This window comes from Salmo trutta, chromosome 32, assembly GCF_901001165.1.
Source record: "Salmo trutta chromosome 32, fSalTru1.1, whole genome shotgun sequence".
Taxonomy (NCBI): domain Eukaryota; kingdom Metazoa; phylum Chordata; class Actinopteri; order Salmoniformes; family Salmonidae; genus Salmo; species Salmo trutta.
Window position 1 is genome coordinate 42589005 of NC_042988.1, and position 20150 is coordinate 42609154.

General features: G+C 41.8%; 2 protein-coding genes across 2 annotated transcripts in view; both read left to right on the plus strand.

Moving 5' to 3' along the window:
- LOC115171939 (NLR family CARD domain-containing protein 3-like) overlaps window positions 1-20150 on the plus strand; it is a 1137260-nt gene that overhangs the window by 322743 nt on the left and 794367 nt on the right. The gene's annotated exons all lie outside the window — the stretch shown is intronic.
- Window positions 8805-11331, plus strand: LOC115171943 (C-type lectin domain family 4 member E-like). The gene is made up of 3 exons (XM_029729206.1): window positions 8805-9039; window positions 9120-9229; window positions 11081-11331. Exons 1-3 carry the CDS (start codon window positions 8905-8907, stop codon window positions 11130-11132), a joined length of 297 nt encoding a protein of 98 aa, XP_029585066.1. The 5' UTR covers window positions 8805-8904; the 3' UTR covers window positions 11133-11331.

A 20150-nucleotide genomic window follows, 5' to 3' on the forward strand; every position in this document is an offset into this window, starting at 1 on the left:
GTTTCTATAATAATCACCAGTCAGATGGTAGAAGTCTACAGTAGTACAAGAGATGAGTCAATGTTTCTATAATAATCACCAGTCAGATGGTAGAAGTCTACAGTAGTACAAGTGATGAGTCAATGTTTCTATAATAATCACCAGTCAGATGATAGAAGTCTACAGTAGTACAAGAGATGAGTCAATGTTTCTATAATAATCACCAGTCAGATGATAGAAGTCTACAGTAGTACAAGAGATGAGTCAATGTTTCTTGATATAATAATCATTGCCGTTCAGATTAGAAATGGTTAGTAATCCATTCCTGAACGTCAGGGCAAGAAACACCACTTGTTTACTGATAATATTTATTTCATTTTCACTCTGGTGCGTTCAGAGTAAAGAAAGAGAGGGAGAGAGAGCATGAGGATGGTGACAGGACAGGGTAGAGAGAGAGCATGAGGATGCCGACAGGGCAAGGAGAGAGAGAGAGCATGAGGATGCCGGCAGGGCAGAGAGAGAGAGAGCATGAGGATGGTGACAGGACAGGGAGAGAGAGAGCATGAGGATGGTGACAGGGCAGGGAGAGAGAGCATGAGGATGGTGACAGGGCAGAGAGAGAGAGCATGAGGATGCCGACAGGGCAGAGAGAGAGAGAGAGCATGAGGATGGTGACAGGGCAGGGCAGAGAGAGAGCATGAGGATGCCGACAGTGCAGGGTAGAGAGAGAGCATGAGGATGCCGACAGGGCAGGGAGAGAGAGCATGAGGATGGTGACAGGACAGAGAGAGAGAGAGCATGAGGATGGTGACAGGGCAGAGAGAGAGAGCATGAGGATGCCGACAGGGCAAGGAGAGAGAGAGAGCATGAGGTTGGTGACAGGGCAGGGCAGAGAGAGAGCATGAGGATGCCGACAGGGCAGGGCAGAGAGAGAGCATGAGGATGCCGACAGGGCAGGGTAGAGAGAGAGCATGAGGATGGTGACAGGGCAGAGAAAGAGAGAGCATGAGGATGCCGACAGGGCAGGAAGAGAGAGAGAGAGAGAGCATGAGGATGCCGACAGGGCAGGGAGAGAGAGAGCATGAGGATGGTGACAGGACAGGGAGAGAGAGAGAGAGCATGAGGATGGTGACAGAGGGAGAGAGAGAGCATGAGGATGCCGACAGGGCAGGGAGAGAGAGAGCATGAGGATGGTGACAGGACAGGGAGAGCAGGTGACATGGAGGTGAGTGAGAAAAGGAGCAAATATTGATGGTTAAGACTGAATAATGACTTCACAACAGTCTAATCCTAATGTTAATTTAAACGGAGATATTCCTCTAAGTATGGCTCCTCATGTGTGTTTCAGATAATACAACAAAGCAGGGAGAGTTTGAGACAATGAGAGACAGAGAGAGAGAGAGAGAGAGAGAGAGAGAGAGAGAGAGCAGACAGGCAGGTAAAGATGAAGGTGGGGAGGAGCTTGGACTTCGTCCAAATCAGCCAAATGTGAATGTCATACCTAATCCAACCCTGTCAAATATTACACCCTACTTTCAGGAGTAATGGTATAAAGATTATACTGGTCTCCATTACAGCCCTGTCAAATAGGACACTCTACTTTCAGGAGTAATGGTATAAATATTATACTGGTCTCCACTACAACCCTGTCAAATAGGACACTCTACTTTCAGGAGTAATGGTAAAAAGATTATACTGGCTCCACTACAACCCTGTCAAATAGGACACTCTACTTTCAGGAGTAATGGTATAAAGATTATACTGGCTCCACTACAACCCTGTCAAATAGGACACTACTTTCAGGAGTAATGGTATAAAGATTATACTGGTCTCCACTACAACCCTGTCAAATAGGACACTCTACTTTCAGGAGTAATGGTATAAAGATTATACTGGTCTACATTACAACCCCTCCTTAAAGGAGGTCCTCTGTTTCTAAATACTTTGCCACACAAAAGTCACAAGCAGATTCAGAGAAGGCACTAGTGTCACAAATTAGCTGTGATGACTCAGATTCAGGAGCCAAAGCCTGTTAATGTGCAACTTTCATGTGAGCTTGAAAGACAGAAGCAACAAGCGAGGAGAAATCTTATGAATATTGTTGGGGGTGTGAAGTACTTGGCGCGGCAAGGTCAGGCTTTTGGAGGCGTTAATAAGGAGAGTGGGAATTTCAGCCAGCTTCTAAAGTACAAGGCAGAGGGCGATGCAGAGCTGACCACCTGGCTGAAAGGTCACTTTGATTTCACCAGGCCCCAAATATAAAACAACATTTTGAAGTTGGTGGGCGATACAATCGTCAAAGAAATTGTGTCGGAAACAACATCAATGCCAGTGGTCCAGTTCACACTTGTCATTGATGGAACCCAGGATATATCAGGAGTTGATCAGGAGTCAATATGTTTGAATCCACCCAGGATATATCAGGAGTTGATCAGGAGTCAATATGTTTGAATCCACCCAGGATACATCAGGAGTTGATCAGGAGTCAATATGTTTGAATCCACCCAGGATATATCAGGAGTTGATCAGGAGTCAATATGTTTGAATCCACCCAGGATATATCAGGAGTTGATCAGGAGTCAATATGTTTGAATCCACCCAGGATACATCAGGAGTTGATCAGGAGTCAATATGTTTGAATCCACCCAGGATATATCAGGAGTTGATCAGGAGTGAATATGTTTGAATCCACCCAGGATATATCAGGAGTCAATATGTTTGACTCTTTGTAGTTGCAGATCTACAACCAAAGGAAGAATTCCTGGGACTCTACGAAGTGTCATCAACGACAGGGCAAAATACAGCCCAGATGGCATGTGATGTGATGATGCGTCTGGGCCTTCCTCTGTCCCAACTTCCAGGACAAACCTATGACGGTGACACAAACATGGCTGGACGATTGCAGGGGGGTGCAAGACATTTAAAGGAAAGAACAACCGCTGGCTATGTATTGTCACTGTGGTCCGCTGGCTATGTATTGTCACTGTGGTCCGCTGGCTATGTATTGTCACTGTGGAGTTAACTTAGTTACGCAGGCTGCCTGTGTAACCTCTCCACTAGGAAGAGATTCAATGGGTCTGGTGCATGAACTGGGGGGCTTCTTTAATGACTGTCTCATCTCTGTACACCACACATACAATTATCTGTAAGGTCCCTCAGTCGAGCAGTGAACACAGATGCAATCACAAAGACCAGGGAGGTTTTCCAATGCCTCGCATAAAAGGGCACCTACTGGAAGATAAAAAAAGGGTGAAAGAAGACATTGAATATCCCTTTGAGCATGGTTAAGTTATTACACTTTGGATGCTGTATCAATACACACAGTCACTACAAAGATACAGGCGTCCTTCCTAACTCCATGAGGCCAATGGTGACATTAAAGCAGTTACAGAGTGTAATGGCTGTGATAGGAGAAAACTGAGGATGGATCAACAACATTGTAGTTACTCCACAGAGTGAAAAGAAGGAAGCCTGTACATAATACAAATATTCCAAAACATGCATCCTGTTTTCAACAAGGCACTAAAGTAATACTGCAAAAACTGTGGCAAAGCAATTCTACGTTTTGTCCTGAATTCAAAATATGTTTGGGGCAAATTCAACACAACACATTACCGGGTACCGCTCTCCATATTTTCAAGCATAGTGGTGGCTGCATCATGTTATGGGTATGCTTGTAATCCTTAAGGATTGTGGAGTTTTTCAGGATAAAAAAGAAATGGAATAGAGCTAAGCAAAGGAAAAATCCAAGAGAAAAACCTGGTTCAGTCTGCGTTCTATTAGACACTGGGAGATGAATTCACCTATCAGCAGACAATCATCTAAAACACAAGGCCAAATCTACACTGGAGTTGATTACCAAGAAGACAGTGAATGTTCCCGAGTTGCAGAGTTACGGTTTTGACTTAAATCTACTTGAACATCTATGACCATTGCTCGACAACCTGAAAATGGTTGTCCAGCAATGGTCAACAACCAATTTGACAGAGCTTAAAGAACTTTGAAAAGAATAATGTACAAATGGTGGACAATCCAGGTGTGGAAAGACTCACAGTTGTAAGTTCCTTCTACAAAGTATTAACTCAGGGGTGTGAATACTTATGGAAATTACATTTCTAAAAATGATTTCACTTTGTCACCGTGGGGCACTGTGTGGGTGAGAGAAAAATAAATTCAATACATTTTCAATTCAGGCTGTAAGTATAAATACTTTCTCTGTCCTCACCTCCTTCTCAAAACACATTGGAGAATACAAGCCTTGAATACACCTTTACATACTGGGGTCATAATAGTTTGTAGGTCACACCGTTTGGACACTACAGACGTTTTCATGGGAAGACCGATTTTCGAGATGTCTCATGGTCTAACAAACAATGCTTTAGCTCTGCCACCTTCCACCACAGATGTGGAAGGCTGACATAGGCAGATGTGGTGGATGAGACGCAGTCAATGTAAAAACTGATATCTTTAAGTTTCACTGATGGATTTTGATATGTTTTTTTTTATTATGTTACTTAAATTGACGCACTGGTGCATAAATAGACTCTCAGGCTTTCTGTCTGTCACACAGCATAATTTGTAGGTACCTAGCTTCTGGGACTGAGTTAAACCCATTGATGAATGTCTGTTGTGACAGAAAACAACATTCTTAATACAAAGTCTCCACTGTCATTCTCTCTCGCTCACTCTCGCTCTCTCTCTCGCTCTCTCTCGCTCTCTCTCTCGCTCTCTCTCTCGCTCTCTCTCTCTCTCTCTCTCTCACTCTCTCTCTCGCTCTCTCTCTCGCTCTCTCTCTCGCTCTCTCGCTGTCTTTCTCTCTCTCAATGGGCGATGAAGCCACCTAGTGGTTAAAGTGAGAGATGAACTCACCATAGAGGTAAAATAGTGGTATTACAGACATGCCCATGGGCTTTTCTCAATTCATCCTTCCTTGATTCCTCCTTGCATCCTCTTGGTCTCTTCGCTTCCTTCTCAAAACGCATTGGATAATATTGGCCAATGGGAAGGACCGTGGACTTTTTCCTCTAATAGGGGGGAGATGGGAGTAGAAGAGACAGGAGGAGAGGAGACAGGAGGAAATGAGAGGAGACAGGAGGAGAGGAGAGGAGACAGGAGGAGAGGAGACGGGAGGAGAGGAGATGGGAAGAGAGGAGACAGGAGGAGAGGAGACAGGAGGAGAGGAGACAGGAGGAGAGGAGACAGGAGGAGAGGAGACAGGAGACAGGAGGAGAGGAGACAGGAGACAGGAGGAGAGGAGACAGGAGACAGGAGGAGAGGAGACAGGAGATGGGAGAAGAGGAGACGGGAGAAGAGGAGATAGGAGACAGTTGGAGAGGAGATGGGAAGAGAGGAGATGGGAAGAGAGGAGACAGGAGATGGGAAGAGAGGAGATGGGAAGAGAGGAGACAGGAGATGGGAAGAGAGGAGATGGGAAGAGAGGAGATGGGAGAAGAGGAGAAAGGAGCCTTAGTGTCAGAGAGAGACATAGAGGAGGAAGAAGAAAATTAAGAGAATATCAGAAGAGATAAAAAATAAGACACATAACTGTTGTGTTTAGATTTAGAGGAGAGTATGTAGACATACTGGACTCTGTAAAATGATTCTTCATTATTATATTAGAAACATGTCATGTGATTTGCCATAGGCTTACGCTTGGTAAAAAAAGAAAAAGGTGGGACCAATTATTAACCACTTCAATAATAAGAATAACAAAGTCACAGATTAATAAATAAAGGAACAATGTCCTTTAACAAGGTCGACCAGCTTCCTGATTGAATGTGATTAGATACTTAAAATAGTGTCACCTGTAGTTGGACACAGAAAAGGCAGAACAGAACTGAGAGGACATATGCATGCTGCACACACACACACACACACACACACACACACACACACACACACACACACACACACACACACACACACACACACACACACACACACACACACACACACACGTAAAGTTCCCCTTTTAAACCTCTGATAAAGATGCAGACATAGATTTTCCCCACCACCTCTGAATAACTCTTCACACTGATGTCACAGACAGACTACATAGATAGAAAGAAATGCCCCTATATGGCCATCGATGGCCGGTGACGGAGTACAAGCCATAACGTGACTTCCTTATGAATGATACCCCAAACAGGCCTTATAAAGGGATAGGCTGAAAGGCTGCACTCGTCACGACTTGTTGTCATGCAGCTATCATGTTATATCGCTGTGTTTAGATTATCCTGCCAGGTCTACCAACTTCCTGCTTGAAGGTGATTGGATACTTAAAACATTCTATCAACTGTAGTGGACAACAGAGAGGTACCTGGTGGAAACACATATCAGAGCAACTACTCAACAACTTGTCAGTGAAGTTAGATATTAGTAGATATTACCATTAAGAGTCAGTTAGAAAGGTACTCCTACAGTAGATATTAACATCAGGAGACAGTTAGAAAGGTACTCCTACAGTAGATATTACCATTAGGAGACAGTTAGAAAGGTACTCCTACAGTAGATATTACCATTAGGAGACAGTTAGAAAGGTACTCCTACAGTAGATATTACCATTAGGAGACAGAAAGGTACTCCTACAGTAGATATTACCATTAGGAGACAGAAAGGTACTCCTACAGTAGATATTACCATTAGGAGTCAGTTAGAAAGGTACTCCTACAGTAGATATTACCATTAGGAGACAGTTAGAAAGGTACTCCTACAGTAGATATTACCATTAGGAGACAGAAAGGTACTCCTACAGTAGATATTACCATTAGGAGACAGAAAGGTACTCCTACAGTAGATATTACCATTAGGAGTCAGTTAGAAAGGTACTCCTACAGTAGATATTACCATTAGGAGACAGTTAGAAAGGTACTCCTACAGTAGATATTACCATTAGGAGACAGTTAGAAAGGTACTCCTACAGTAGATATTACCATTAGGAGACAGTTAGAAAGGTACTCCTACAGTAGATATTACCATTAGGAGACAGAAAGGTACTCCTACAGTAGATATTACCATTAGGAGACAGAAAGGTACTCCTACAGTAGATATTAACATCAGGAGACAGTTAGAAAGGTACTCCTACAGTAGATATTACCATTAGGAGACAGAAAGGTACTCCTACAGTAGATATTACCATTAGGAGACAGAAAGGTACTCCTACAGTAGATATTACCATTAGGAGACAGAAAGGTACTCCTACAGTAGATATTACCATTAGGAGTCAGTTAGAAAGGTAATTATACAGTAGATATTACCATTAGGAGACAGAAAGGTACTCCTACAGTAGATATTACCATTAGGAGTCAGTTAGAAAGGTAATTATACAGTAGATATTACCATTAGGAGACAGAAAGGTATTCCTACAGTAGATATTACCATTAGGAGTTAGTCAGAAAGGTAATCATACAGGATGGATGACTACGTCAACCAACAGGTTATTGAACAAACCTTGAACAGAGCAACGAGGAGAGTGAAGACTGAGACCAATCGCTCAGGTAAGAACTAAGAAAACTATGAGACACAGACACACAGACAAAGACTTAAACACATGAACAAAAACACAGAAAAAATGCTAACTGATAGCAAATTATATTTTTAACCAATGTTTTGAGGCTATACATAGTTTGTTTACAATATTGTTAACATAACAATTACAAAAAAAAGATTTTATTTTAGATTCTGATGGGGAATGACTGTTGAACTAAGTTAATGAGGCTTTTATAAATGATCATCTTTAAGAATGGATTGGTAGACTTCATATCATAAAACAGCTGTGAGAAACAGTCCTACTGTGGCTGATTATGTCTCACCCCCACCCTCTTATACGCACGAGCTCGTGTGTGTGTGTGTGTGTGTGTGTGTGTGTGTGTGTGTGTGTGTGTGTGTGTGTGTGTGTGTGTGTGTGTGTGTGTGTGTGTGTGTGTGTGTGTGTGTGTGTGTGTGTGTGTGTGTGTATGTATTCTTGTGCACGCGTGTGTTTGTGGGTATATGTGTGTGTGTTCTCACATCAGTGTGTATCTCCTCAGGACCTGAGGATTCAGGGAGAACACTCTATAGGATGGTTGCTGTGAGCTTTGGGATGCTGTGTGTTCTACAAGTCACTCTCAACATCTCCCTGAGACTGGCCTGTGGGTGTATTGTTATCTAATCATCACACTATATCAGACTTTCACAACAAGGTCCCAACTTCGCTAAGTTCGTCCTCTGTTAGACATGTTTAAGGAACTTGCAAACCACATCCAAGATATTGTATCTTCTTTCAGCAGACTTTCTAGACCAGTGTTTCTCAATCCTGGTCCAGGGGAACCAAAAGGGGGCACATTTTTATTTTTGTCATAGCAGCAAATTATCAACTCATCAGCACGCTTTGATGAATTAGGTGTGTAATGCTAAGGTCAATACAAGAATGTGCTCCCCTTCTAGACCAGTGGTTTTTTAACCTCTTCTCGGGGACCCCCAGCTGTTCCATGTGTATTTCAGGGCACCTGATTCCAATTGTCAACTAGTCAGTATCAAATGACGTTTTCACCAGTAGCTATATGTATCAATCCTTTCCAGATAACAGAAGCATCGGAGACTCTGAAAATAAGCATTTCTATCTTTATAAAACGAATATGACTAAAGAGAGAGACCAGCTACAGACGAGTTACAACGGGCTGACTAAAGAGAGAGACCAGCTACAAAGGGAGAGAGACAACTACCAGAAGAAGTTTGAAAGCAAGTGAACTGAACGGGTATTCTTTTTTGATGTCAATCCTCATCAAAATAGCAATCCTAAAGCCTTGAGGAACTGAAACGGGTTTGCTTCAATCATGTCAACAGTGTAAAACCTTTAGGTAACACGTTTTGGATAGCCCCAAGTAATTGAATGTATTTGTTGTGTTGTATTCTTCAACAGAGCAAACATGTTGCTCTAATGGATGGATGAGGTTTGAACGCAGCTGTTACTACATCTCTTCTTTCTACATCTCCACTGTGAAGAACACCTGGGATTACGCCAGACAGGACTGTCTGAACAGAGGAGCAGACCTGGTGATCATTAACAGTAAAGAGGAACAGGTGTGTGAGAGAAAGAGAGAGAGAGAGAGAGAATAGCAGTGGAGACATTGTATTAACAATGTTGTTTTCTGTCACAACAGACATTCTTCAATGAGCTTTACTCAGTCCCTGAAGCATGGATTGGTCTGACTGACTCTCTTACTGAGAAGACCTGGAAATGGGTGGACAGCACACCACTGACCACCCCAAGGTAAGAGACCACTGCTCTAATAACACTGACCACCCCAAGGTAAGAGACTACTGCTCTATAATAACACTGACCACCCCAAGGTAAGAGACCACTGCTCTAATAACACTGACCACCCCAAGGTAAGAGACTACTGCTCTATAATAACACTGACCACCCCAAGGTAAGAGACCACTGCTCTAATAACACTGACCACCCCAAGGTAAGAGACTACTGCTCTATAATAACACTGACCACCCCAAGGTAAGAGACTACTGCTCTATAATAACACTGACCACCCCAAGGTAAGAGACTACTGCTCTATAATAACACTGACCACCCCAAGGTAAGAGACCACTGCTCTAATAACACTGACCACCCCAAGGTAAGAGACTACTGCTCTATAATAACACTGACCACCCCAAGGTAAGAGACTACTGCTCTATAATAACACTGACCACCCCAAGGTAAGAGACTACTGCTCTATAATAACACTGACCACCCCAAGGTAAGAGACTACTGCTCTATAATAACACTGACCACCCCAAGGTAAGAGACTACTGCTCTATAATAACACTGACCACCCCAAGGTAAGAGACTACTGCTCTATAATAACACTGACCACCCCAAGGTAAGAGACTACTGCTCTATAATAACACTGACCACCCCAAGGTAAGAGACTACTGCTCTATAATAACACTGACCACCCCAAGGTAAGAGACTACTGCTCTATAATAACACTGACCACCCCAAGGTAAGAGACTACTGCTCTATAATAACACTGACCACCCCAAGGTAAGAGACTACTGCTCTATAATAACACTGACCACCCCAAGGTAAGAGACTACTGCTCTATAATAACACTGACCACCTCAAGGTAAGAGACTACTGCTCTATAATAACACTGACCACCCCAAGGTAAGAGACTACTGCTCTATAATAACACTGACCACCTCAAGGTAAGAGACTACTGCTCTATAATAACACTGACCACCCCAAGGTAAGGGACTACTGCTCTATAATAACACTGACCACCCCAAGGTAACAGACTACTGCTCTATAATAACACTGACCACCCCAAGGTAAGAGATTACTGCTCTATGATAACACTGGCCACATCTCTCTAGGTTCTGAGAGAGTTGTCAGTCTGACTGTGTTGTTCATACTCTAGGTTCTGAGAGAGTGGTCAGTCTAACTGTGTTGTTCATACTCTAGGTTCTGAGAGAGTGGTCAGTCTAACTGTGTTGTTCATACTCTATGTTCTGAGAGAGTGGTCAGTCTAACTGTGTTGTTCATAGTCTAGGTTCTGAGAGAGTGGTCAGTCTAACTGTGTTGTTCATACTCTATGTTCTGAGAGAGTGGTCAGTCTAACTGTGTTGTTTCTACTGCAGGTACTGGGGGAGTGGTCAGTCTAACTGTGTTGTTTCTACTGCAGGTACTGGGGGAGTGGTCAGTCTAACTGTGTTGTTCATACTCTAGGTTCTGAGAGAGTGGCCAGTCTAACTGTGTTGTTTCTACTGCAGGTACTGGGGGAGTGGTCAGTCTAACTGTGTTGTTCATACTCTAGGTTCTGAGAGAGTGGTCAGTCTAACTGTGTTGTTCATACTCTAGGTTCTGAGAGAGTGGCCAGTCTAACTGTGTTGTTTCTACTGCAGGTTCTGAGAGAGTGGCCAGTCTAACTGTGTTGTTTCTACTGCAGGTACTGGGGGAGTGGACAGTCTAACTGTGTTGTTTCTACTGCAGGTACTGGGGGAGTGGACAGTCTAACTGTGTTGTTTCTACTGCAGGTACTGGGGGAGTGGACAGTCTAACTGTGTTGTTTCTACTGCAGGTACTGGGGGAGTGGTCAGTCTAACTGTGTTGTTTCTACTGCAGGTTCTGGGGAGTGGACAGCCTAATGGTGTTGGAGTGGAGAACTGTGTGTTAACTCACAGTTCATCAGACCAAGGACCATGGCATGACTATCCGTGTTCATATAACCGTTCCTGGATCTGTGAGATAGTTCTTTCTCACTTTTAGTTATGATGTTGATTGTCATGCTGAAAGTCATGATACCAGCTACAGGGCCTTCAGAAAGTATTCACTGCCTAGACCTTTTCCACATTTTGTTGTTTACACGCTGAATTTTTAAAACGATTAAATTGAGATTTTACTGTCACTGTCCTACACACAATAACTCATAATGTCAAAGTGGAAATATGTTTTCCTTTTCTTTTTTTTTTTTTACAAATGAATAAAAGATTTAAATGTGAAATGTCTTGAGTCAGAAAGTATTCAACCCCTTTGTCAAGCCTAAACACGTTCAGGAGTAAAATGTGCTTCACCTTGACACATAATAGGTTGCATAGACTCACTGTGAAATACAGAGTACAGTATAAAATAGAAAGGAGGACACAGGCACTCTTCATATAATTCATTAAAATGCCTTTATTTGTATGGCATCTTCAATAGAAACAATGTTTATAAAAATCCGACGCGTTTCGGCTGCATGGCCTTCATCAGGGAGTACAAAGAAATAATACAATGTCCTCCTTTTAACAGCTTTTCCAATTAACCCTAATTTGAAGAGGGAGTGGTTACAACATTGATTGGACACACCTAGTAAGCAATACTATACACATTAAAAAGTGAAATACTGTAGCTATGTTATCATAAAAATACAACTCCAAGCTAGAAGTATCAGAACACTTAGAAAGGTAGTTCTAACCTTAAATATGACTGGGAGAAGTGTCAAGAATGAGAAAGCAATATATTCCATAGTACACTAGAACACAGCCAAACATGAACAACAACAGTCTATAGCTGAGGACAATTGAGCAAAATGTTCTCTAGATGACAGCAAATGGACCTACAGGAATGGTGAGAAATCCATATCTTCATTTAAACCAGGGTATTTAGTGGCCTGTAGTTTGTAAATCCAAAAACTTTCCCTTTGGTTTAACTGTTTAAGACGGTCCCCTTTTCTAATAGAGGCCAGAACATGATCAATAGCCATAGCTTGTAGGGAGGCAGGGTTGCCATGGTGTAAGGACTTGTAGTGCCTTGCCATGGGGTAGTCTTCATTGCCTACCCGTATAGCGTACTTCTGTTCCGCCAAGCGGTCTTGAAGGCGTCTCTAGGTGTGTCCAATTAATGTTGTAACCACTCCCTCTTCAAATTAGGGCTAATTGGAAAAGCTGTTCAAAAGAGGACATTGTATTATTTCTTTGTACTCCCTGATGAAGGCCATGCAGCCGAAACGCGTCAAATTTTTAAACTTTGTTTCTATTGAACATGCCACACAAATAAAGGCATTTTAATTAATTATATGAAGAGTGCCTTGGTCCTCCTTTGTTTTTAATAAATAACATTAATTTGTACAGTCCAACATGTAATGTTGTTGTGGTATATAACAAATCATATTAATGTGTACAGTCCAACATGTAATGTTGTTGTGGTATATAATAAATCATATTAATGTGTACAGTCCAACATGTAATGTTGTTGTGGTATATAATAAATCATATTCATGTGTACAGTCCAACATGTAATGTTCACCTGAATCTAAATGATCTACATGGAAGCAGGCTGGGAGGGATTGGTTTGTGTGTTGTTGTCTTAGCAACGAGGTAAGTCTAGAAAACTCTGACTGGGGCTTTTGAAGACTTTGTAATAAATACATTGAATGTGGACTTTGAAGTGATTCCATTTGTTTTCCACAATAATACTCACTTCATCTACTACGTTTGTTCCAGGTTATCTGACCGAACCAACAAATATTCACAATCATTATCTGAACTATCAGATGTCAATACTCTTACTAATGAACTTCAAGTCCTTAGACGTTTCCACGGCAACGCATGATGAACTGATAAATGGCTTGGCTTTGAACTTTGCTCCCTGGTTTGATTTGAGAGAACATGACATCATGATAACCTCTACTTACAGTACTAATACTGACCACATTCATACAGCAGTCTATACAGTAATATACTGACCACATTCATACAGCAGTCTATACAGTAATATACTGAGGACATTCATACAGCAGTCTATACAGTAATATACTGAGCACATTCATACAGCAGTCTATACAGTAATATACTGAGGACATTCATATAGCAGTCTATACAGTACTATACTGAGAACATTCATACAGCAGTCTATACAGTAATATACTGAGGACATTCATACAGCAGTCTATACAGTAATATACTGAGGACATTCATACAGCAGTCTATACAGTAATATACTGACCACATTCATACAGCAGTCTATACAGTAATATACTGAGGACATTCATATAGCAGTCTATACAGTACTATACTGAGAACATTCATACAGCAGTCTATACAGTAATATACTGAGGACATTCATACAGCAGTCTATAGGGTAATATACTGAGGACATTCATACAGCAGTCTATACAGTAATATACTGAGGACATTCATACAGCAGTCTATAGGGTAATATACTGAGGACATTCATACAGCAGTCTATACAGTAATATACTGAGGACATTCATAGACCAGTCTATACAGTAATATACTGAGGACATTCATACAGCAGTCTATACAGTAATATACTGAGGACATTCATATAGCAGTCTATACAGTACTATACTGAGAACATTCATACAGCAGTCTATACAGTAATATACTGAGGACATTCATACAGCAGTCTATAGGGTAATATACTGAGGACATTCATACAGCAGTCTATACAGTAATATACTGAGGACATTCATACAGCAGTCTATAGGGTAATATACTGAGGACATTCATACAGCAGTCTATACAGTAATATACTGAGGACATTCATACAGCAGTCTATACAGTACTATACTGAGAACATTCATACAGCAGTCTATACAGTAATATACTGAGGACATTCATACAGCAGTCTATACAGTAATATACTGAGGACATTCATACAGCAGTCTATACAGTAATATACTGAGGACATTCATACAGCAGTCTATAGGGTAATATACTGAGGACATTCATACAGCAGTCTATACAGTAATATACTGAGGACATTCATACAGCAGTCTATACAGTACTATACTGAGGACATTCATAGACCAGTCTATACAGTAATATACTGAGGACATTCATACAGCAGTCTATAGGGTAATATACTGAGGACATTCATACAGCAGTCTATACAGTAATATACTGAGGACATTCATACAGCAGTCTATAGGGTAATATACTGAGGACATTCATACAGCAGTCTATACAGTAATATACTGAGGACATTCATACAGCAGTCTATACAGTAATATACTGAGGACATTCATAGACCAGTCTATACAGTAATATACTGAGGACATTCATAGACCAGTCTATACAGTACTGTACTGAGGACATTCATACAGCAGTCTATACAGTAATATACTGAGGACATTCATACAGCAGTCTTGTCACGGGCGGATAGAACAATTGAAGGTTGAGTCAAGCGCAGGAGACTGAGGTCCGTTGGAACAAACGTGATTTAATATATCCAAGGGCAAAATCCATATAAGGCTGGGATCACAACAGTCAAAAGACTAGAGGGAAGCTCCACTCGAAAAGACAGACGGGGCACAGCCCGGCAACCCTAATGCCTAGACAATAAGTAGTAAAACAACTACGTATGAACAATACAACCCCTACCACACGTAACAATGAACAATCCCGCACGAATCCTAACTAAACACAGACAAACTAAATACCCCCCCACTAATGACAAACACGAAACAGGTGCAACCAAAAAACAGACATAACTAACAGACACTGAAACATAGATCGGTGGCAGCTAGTAGGCCGGCGACGACGACCGCCGAGCACCGCCCGACCGAGGAGAGGCGCCACCTTCTGTGGACGTTGTGACATTGACCCTATGTAAAAATAAGACAGTCTGTGGTTACATCTAATTTCTTACACCTTTACGATAGCAAACAGGCTATCTGCATATTGTGGTAATCTTTTGAGTAACGTTAACAGATTGATAATAACAATTGTTTGTTTCGAGTTCAAGTACGAAAATCTAACTCAGTTAATGGATTTCAAATTGCTGAATGTTAACTTGCTGAACACTGACAGCTGTAGCCTACTAGTTACCCCACATTAGCTAAACATTCCTATACTGTAACTTATTACACTGTATATGCGTGTATTACTGATGAACTGTCTGTTAATGGAGCCTAAGGTCTAACGTTAACTTATAAACCTGATGAACTGGGAACCAGATCTCTCTGATCTGATTAACTGTCTGTTAATGGAGCCAAAGGTCAAACGTTAACTTACACAGCGACTCAACTTTCATAGAAGTTGTTCAGGAAACCCAAACCCGATGCTAAACCTTAAAACTTACATCATATATGATGCAGGAGCCAAGCGTGAAAAGAGCTGGTGGAGCTGTGGAAATATTCTCTCTTATTCTTCTGTATGTTCTTCTTCTTCTTCTGTATCTCGCAACCAACATTAATATTCTCTTTTCCTCGTCCTCGATTTGAACGTCAAAATAAATGCTTCTTTCAACAAAAGGTGAAATGACATGTCAATCAGCATCAAACTGCCAGTAGCGAATGACATTTTGGGGTTGCACCTAGCCAGAGGGGTGTCCGGGGTCGCACTGGACACCCCTGACATCTGAATGCCACCTCGGACACCCCTCTGGCTCCGCCCCTATTGTAATACGGCCTGGATTCAAACCAGGGTAGGGTGTCTGTAGTGATCCTCTAGCACTGAGATGCAGTGCCTTAGACCGGTGAGCCACTCAGGAGCCATAGAGATGTAAATAAATTGTGTTTCTTTAAAAAGATGGACCTGGCTGACATGGACAGTTTCCTCACCTTATTCTCCTTGTGGTTATCCATGGTTGTTGGTTATTTACCGGATAACAAGTGAAAACGAAACAAGGACTGAAGCAATCCTTAGCGACTGAATGAAATGGTGTTTCTTTGAAAAGATGGGCGTGTCTGATATGAAACATACATACAAGGGGAAAGGATCCACAGAGTCGGATATGAAACATACATACAAGGGGAAAGGATCCACAGACACAGAGTCTGATTATCTTTCTGCACATCTCTTTATTTACAATGCTGGTTGCCATGGTTAACACAAACACAGAACATTAAGTGCTTCCTGAATTGACTCAGAATAGTAACATAAGTGTAGTCCTACAGTATCACAGAGAGGTCAAACAGGTGTGTGTGTTAGTCAGATTACCCAGTGTCCACAGCAACACTATTGATTATTCTCTACTCCCAGTGTAGTGGTGTACTATGGTCTTAATCCCCCTCATTACCGTTATTTACCATGACGTCTCTATGAAAAGTCATCTGACCATAGAGTCTTGAAGTGTTAATACTTTCTGGGTCTTGTCAGAGCCTGCTGGACATTAAATCTGGTTCTTCCCTTATTGAAATGGTGAATAAAGGAACACACAGCTTTCATTTTCAATGAAGACAAAATGAAGAACATTTTAGAGAGTTAATGTATGATTTAATACGGCCTGTATCTCTGTATTACAGCAAGTCAAATAAAGATGAGTGGAAACAGGAAGTGTGACTTCTTTCCCTAAAGTGAATATTGGAGACATGACTCTGATCATTCTCCTGCATAGATACTGTTCCTGTAATAGTGGAGACATGACTCTGATCATTCTCCTGTATAGATACTGTTCCTGTAATAGTGGAGACATGACTCTGATCATTCTCCTATATAGATACTGTTCCTGTAATAGTGGAGACATGTCTCTGATCATTCTCCTGTATAGATACTGTTCCTGTAATAGTGGAGACATGACTCTGATCATTCTCCTGTATAGATACTGTTCCTGTAATAGTGGAGACATGTCTCTGATAATTCTCCTGTATAGATACTGTTACTGTAATAGTGGAGACATGACTCTGATCATTCTCCTGTATAGATACTGTTCCTGTAATAGTGGAGACATGACTCTGATCATTCTCCTGTATAGATACTGTTCCTGTAATAGTGGAGACATGACTCTGATCATTCTCCTGTATAGATACTGTTCCTGTAATAGCGGAGACATGACTCTGATCATTCTCCTGTATAGATACTGTTCCTGTAATAGTGGAGACATGACTCTGATCATTCTCCTGTATAGATACTGTTCCTGTAATAGTGGAGACATGACTCTGATCATTCTCCTGTATAGATACTGTTACTGTAATAGTGGAGACATGACTCTGATCATTCTCCTGTATAGATACTGTTCCTGTAATAGTGGAGACATGACTCTGATCATTCTCCTGTATAGATACTGTTACTGTAATAGTGGAGACATGACTCTGATCATTCTCCTGTATAGATACTGTTCCTGTAATAGTGGAGGACATGACTCTGATCATTCTCCTGTATGAAACTAATTCCTCCAGTCTATGGGTCTGGTTCCCTGGCCAGGATGGAAACTAATACCTCCAGGCTATGGGTCTGGTCCCCTGGCCTGGATGGAAACTAATACCTCCAGTCTATGGGTCTGGTCCTTTGGCCAGGATGGAAACGAGTACCTCCAGTCTATGGGTCTGGTCCCCTGGCCAGGATGGAAACTAATACCTCCAGTCTATGGGTCTGGTCCCCTGGCCAGGATAGAAACTAATACCTCCAGTCAATGGGTCTGGTCCTCTTGCCAGGATAGAAACTAATACCTCCAGTCTATGGGTCTGGTCCCCTGGCCAGGATAGAAACCAATACCTCCAGTCTATGGGTCTGGCCCCCTGGCAAGGGCCAGATATTACCAGGATGGAAACTAACCCCTCCAGTCTATTGGTCTTGTCCCCTGGCCAGGATGGAAACTAATACCTCCAGTCTATGGGTCTGGTCCTTTGGCCAGGATGGAAACTAATACCTCCAGTTTATGGATTTGGGCCCCTGGCCAGGATGGAAACTAATACCTCCAGTCTATGGGTCTGGTCCCCTGGCCCGGATGGAAACCAATACCTCCAGTCAATGGGTCTGGTCCCCTGGCCAGGATGGAAACTAATACCTCCAGTCTATGGGTCTGGTCCTCTTGCCAGGATGGAAACTAATACCTCCAGTCTATGGGTCTGTCCCCTGGCCAGGATGGAAACTAATATCTCCTGTTTATGGGTTTGGGCCCCTGGCCAGGATGGAAACTAATACCTCCAGTCTATGGGTCTGGTCCCCTGCCCAGGATGGAAACTTTGACCTCAGAGCTGAGACCAGAGAAGCACAGCCTTCCTCTGTGACTAGACAGCCTGACAGCCTGCAAAGAGTCAAATCATATTAAAATCACACTGATATTCTTTGGTGGTAAAAAATGTGGCGGTGTATTTTTTCAACATATTCAGTTACAATTAGGAAAAACATAATCGAAAACAAAACACACAGCAAATGCATTCAACAAGTTTGTAGAATCACAAGCTTGATGTAATCACTGCATTCATGGAATATGGTACCAAATACTAAACTTATGACTACTTTAATACAATATAATTGAATATGTCCAAATATGTATGACTTCTTCAAATAGGAGAACTAGATACATAAAGTGCTTTCATTTCTAAATGGTAAAACAGATATGATGAAAATTACCTCAAATAAAAGGTGACATTCTGTACTGTTGCCTGATATGAAACATTCTATCTCAATCCAAAATGCTGGAGCATAGCACCACATTTAAAACTGTAAGCTTCACTGTCCGAACACATATGGTGTGGACTATGTGTCTGGTAAGCACATGTGGATCTGGTGAACAGTTATCACATGTTGACCAACTACAGGAATACTGACCTCAGAGTCTCCAGTTTACAGTGTGGATCCTCCAGTCCAGCAGAGAGCAGCTTCACTCCTGAATCCTTCAGGTCATTATTACTCAGGTCCAGCTCTCTCAGGTGTGAGGGGTTTGACCTCAGAGCTGAGACCAGAGAAGCACAGCCTTCCCTCTGTGACTCCACAGCCTGACATCCTGCAAAGAATCAAATCATATTAAAATCACACTGATATTCTTTGGTGGTGAAAATAGTGGCAGTATATTTTTTCAACATATTCAGATATATCAGCATCCTGAAACCTGCCATATCTATTCATACATGAATGAATGTATCATTATTAGAATGACAAATTATCTAATTATTGCTTGTAGATAGAAACATTTATTGTACAAATATTTGAGTAGACTGACCAGACCAGTTTAAAAAGCAATATCAGTCAAAAGACAGACAGTGAGTTATCAGATTTAGATTGTATTGAGTAAACAGTGTTCACTCAAAATGACACAACGACCTACGTTCCTGTTGAACAACGTTTACTGAACCGTATTACCACAATACATGGTTACCATGGTTACCATGACACTCAGGCCAGGTCCATCAACAGTGAGACTCCCAGGCATACTAATAACAGAGTGATATCACCGTGGTAACAGAAATATAGGGAGACTTAAAACATGAACTTAACAATCTCCCACTTTTCTTTAAAGACAAATAAACAACAAAATAATGAAATGTCCCAAGTATTATTTAAGTTCCTCATTACAAATGGGTTGTGTGACAAAGTTTACATTTGTATTACTCAAGCTGCCACTTTCCATTACTGAGTGCCTTTAGGAGCACAAGACCGGATGCTCCCTTTTTAGTCAGACAGTCAGCAAGCTGCTCCTTTGTGGTCGACCAGGAAAACAGCTTTGAGATGTGGAATCACAGTTGTAGCAAAGGTCTGTGAGCCACCCCAGATGAAGTCATCAACATGACAGGACAAGTTCTCCAGTCAAGCCAATAGAAAACTGCAGGATCCACTTGTGACACTTTCCTACCTGTACTCAGCATTGTTGCCTTGACTTTGCTGTACCAGTATAGTGATGCACCTGCCAGGCCATATACACACCTGTTTAGTTTCCACCTGTACTCAGCACTGTTGCCTTGACTTTGCTGTATCAGTAGAGTGATGCACCTGCCAGGCCATACACACCTGTTTAGTTTCCACCTGTA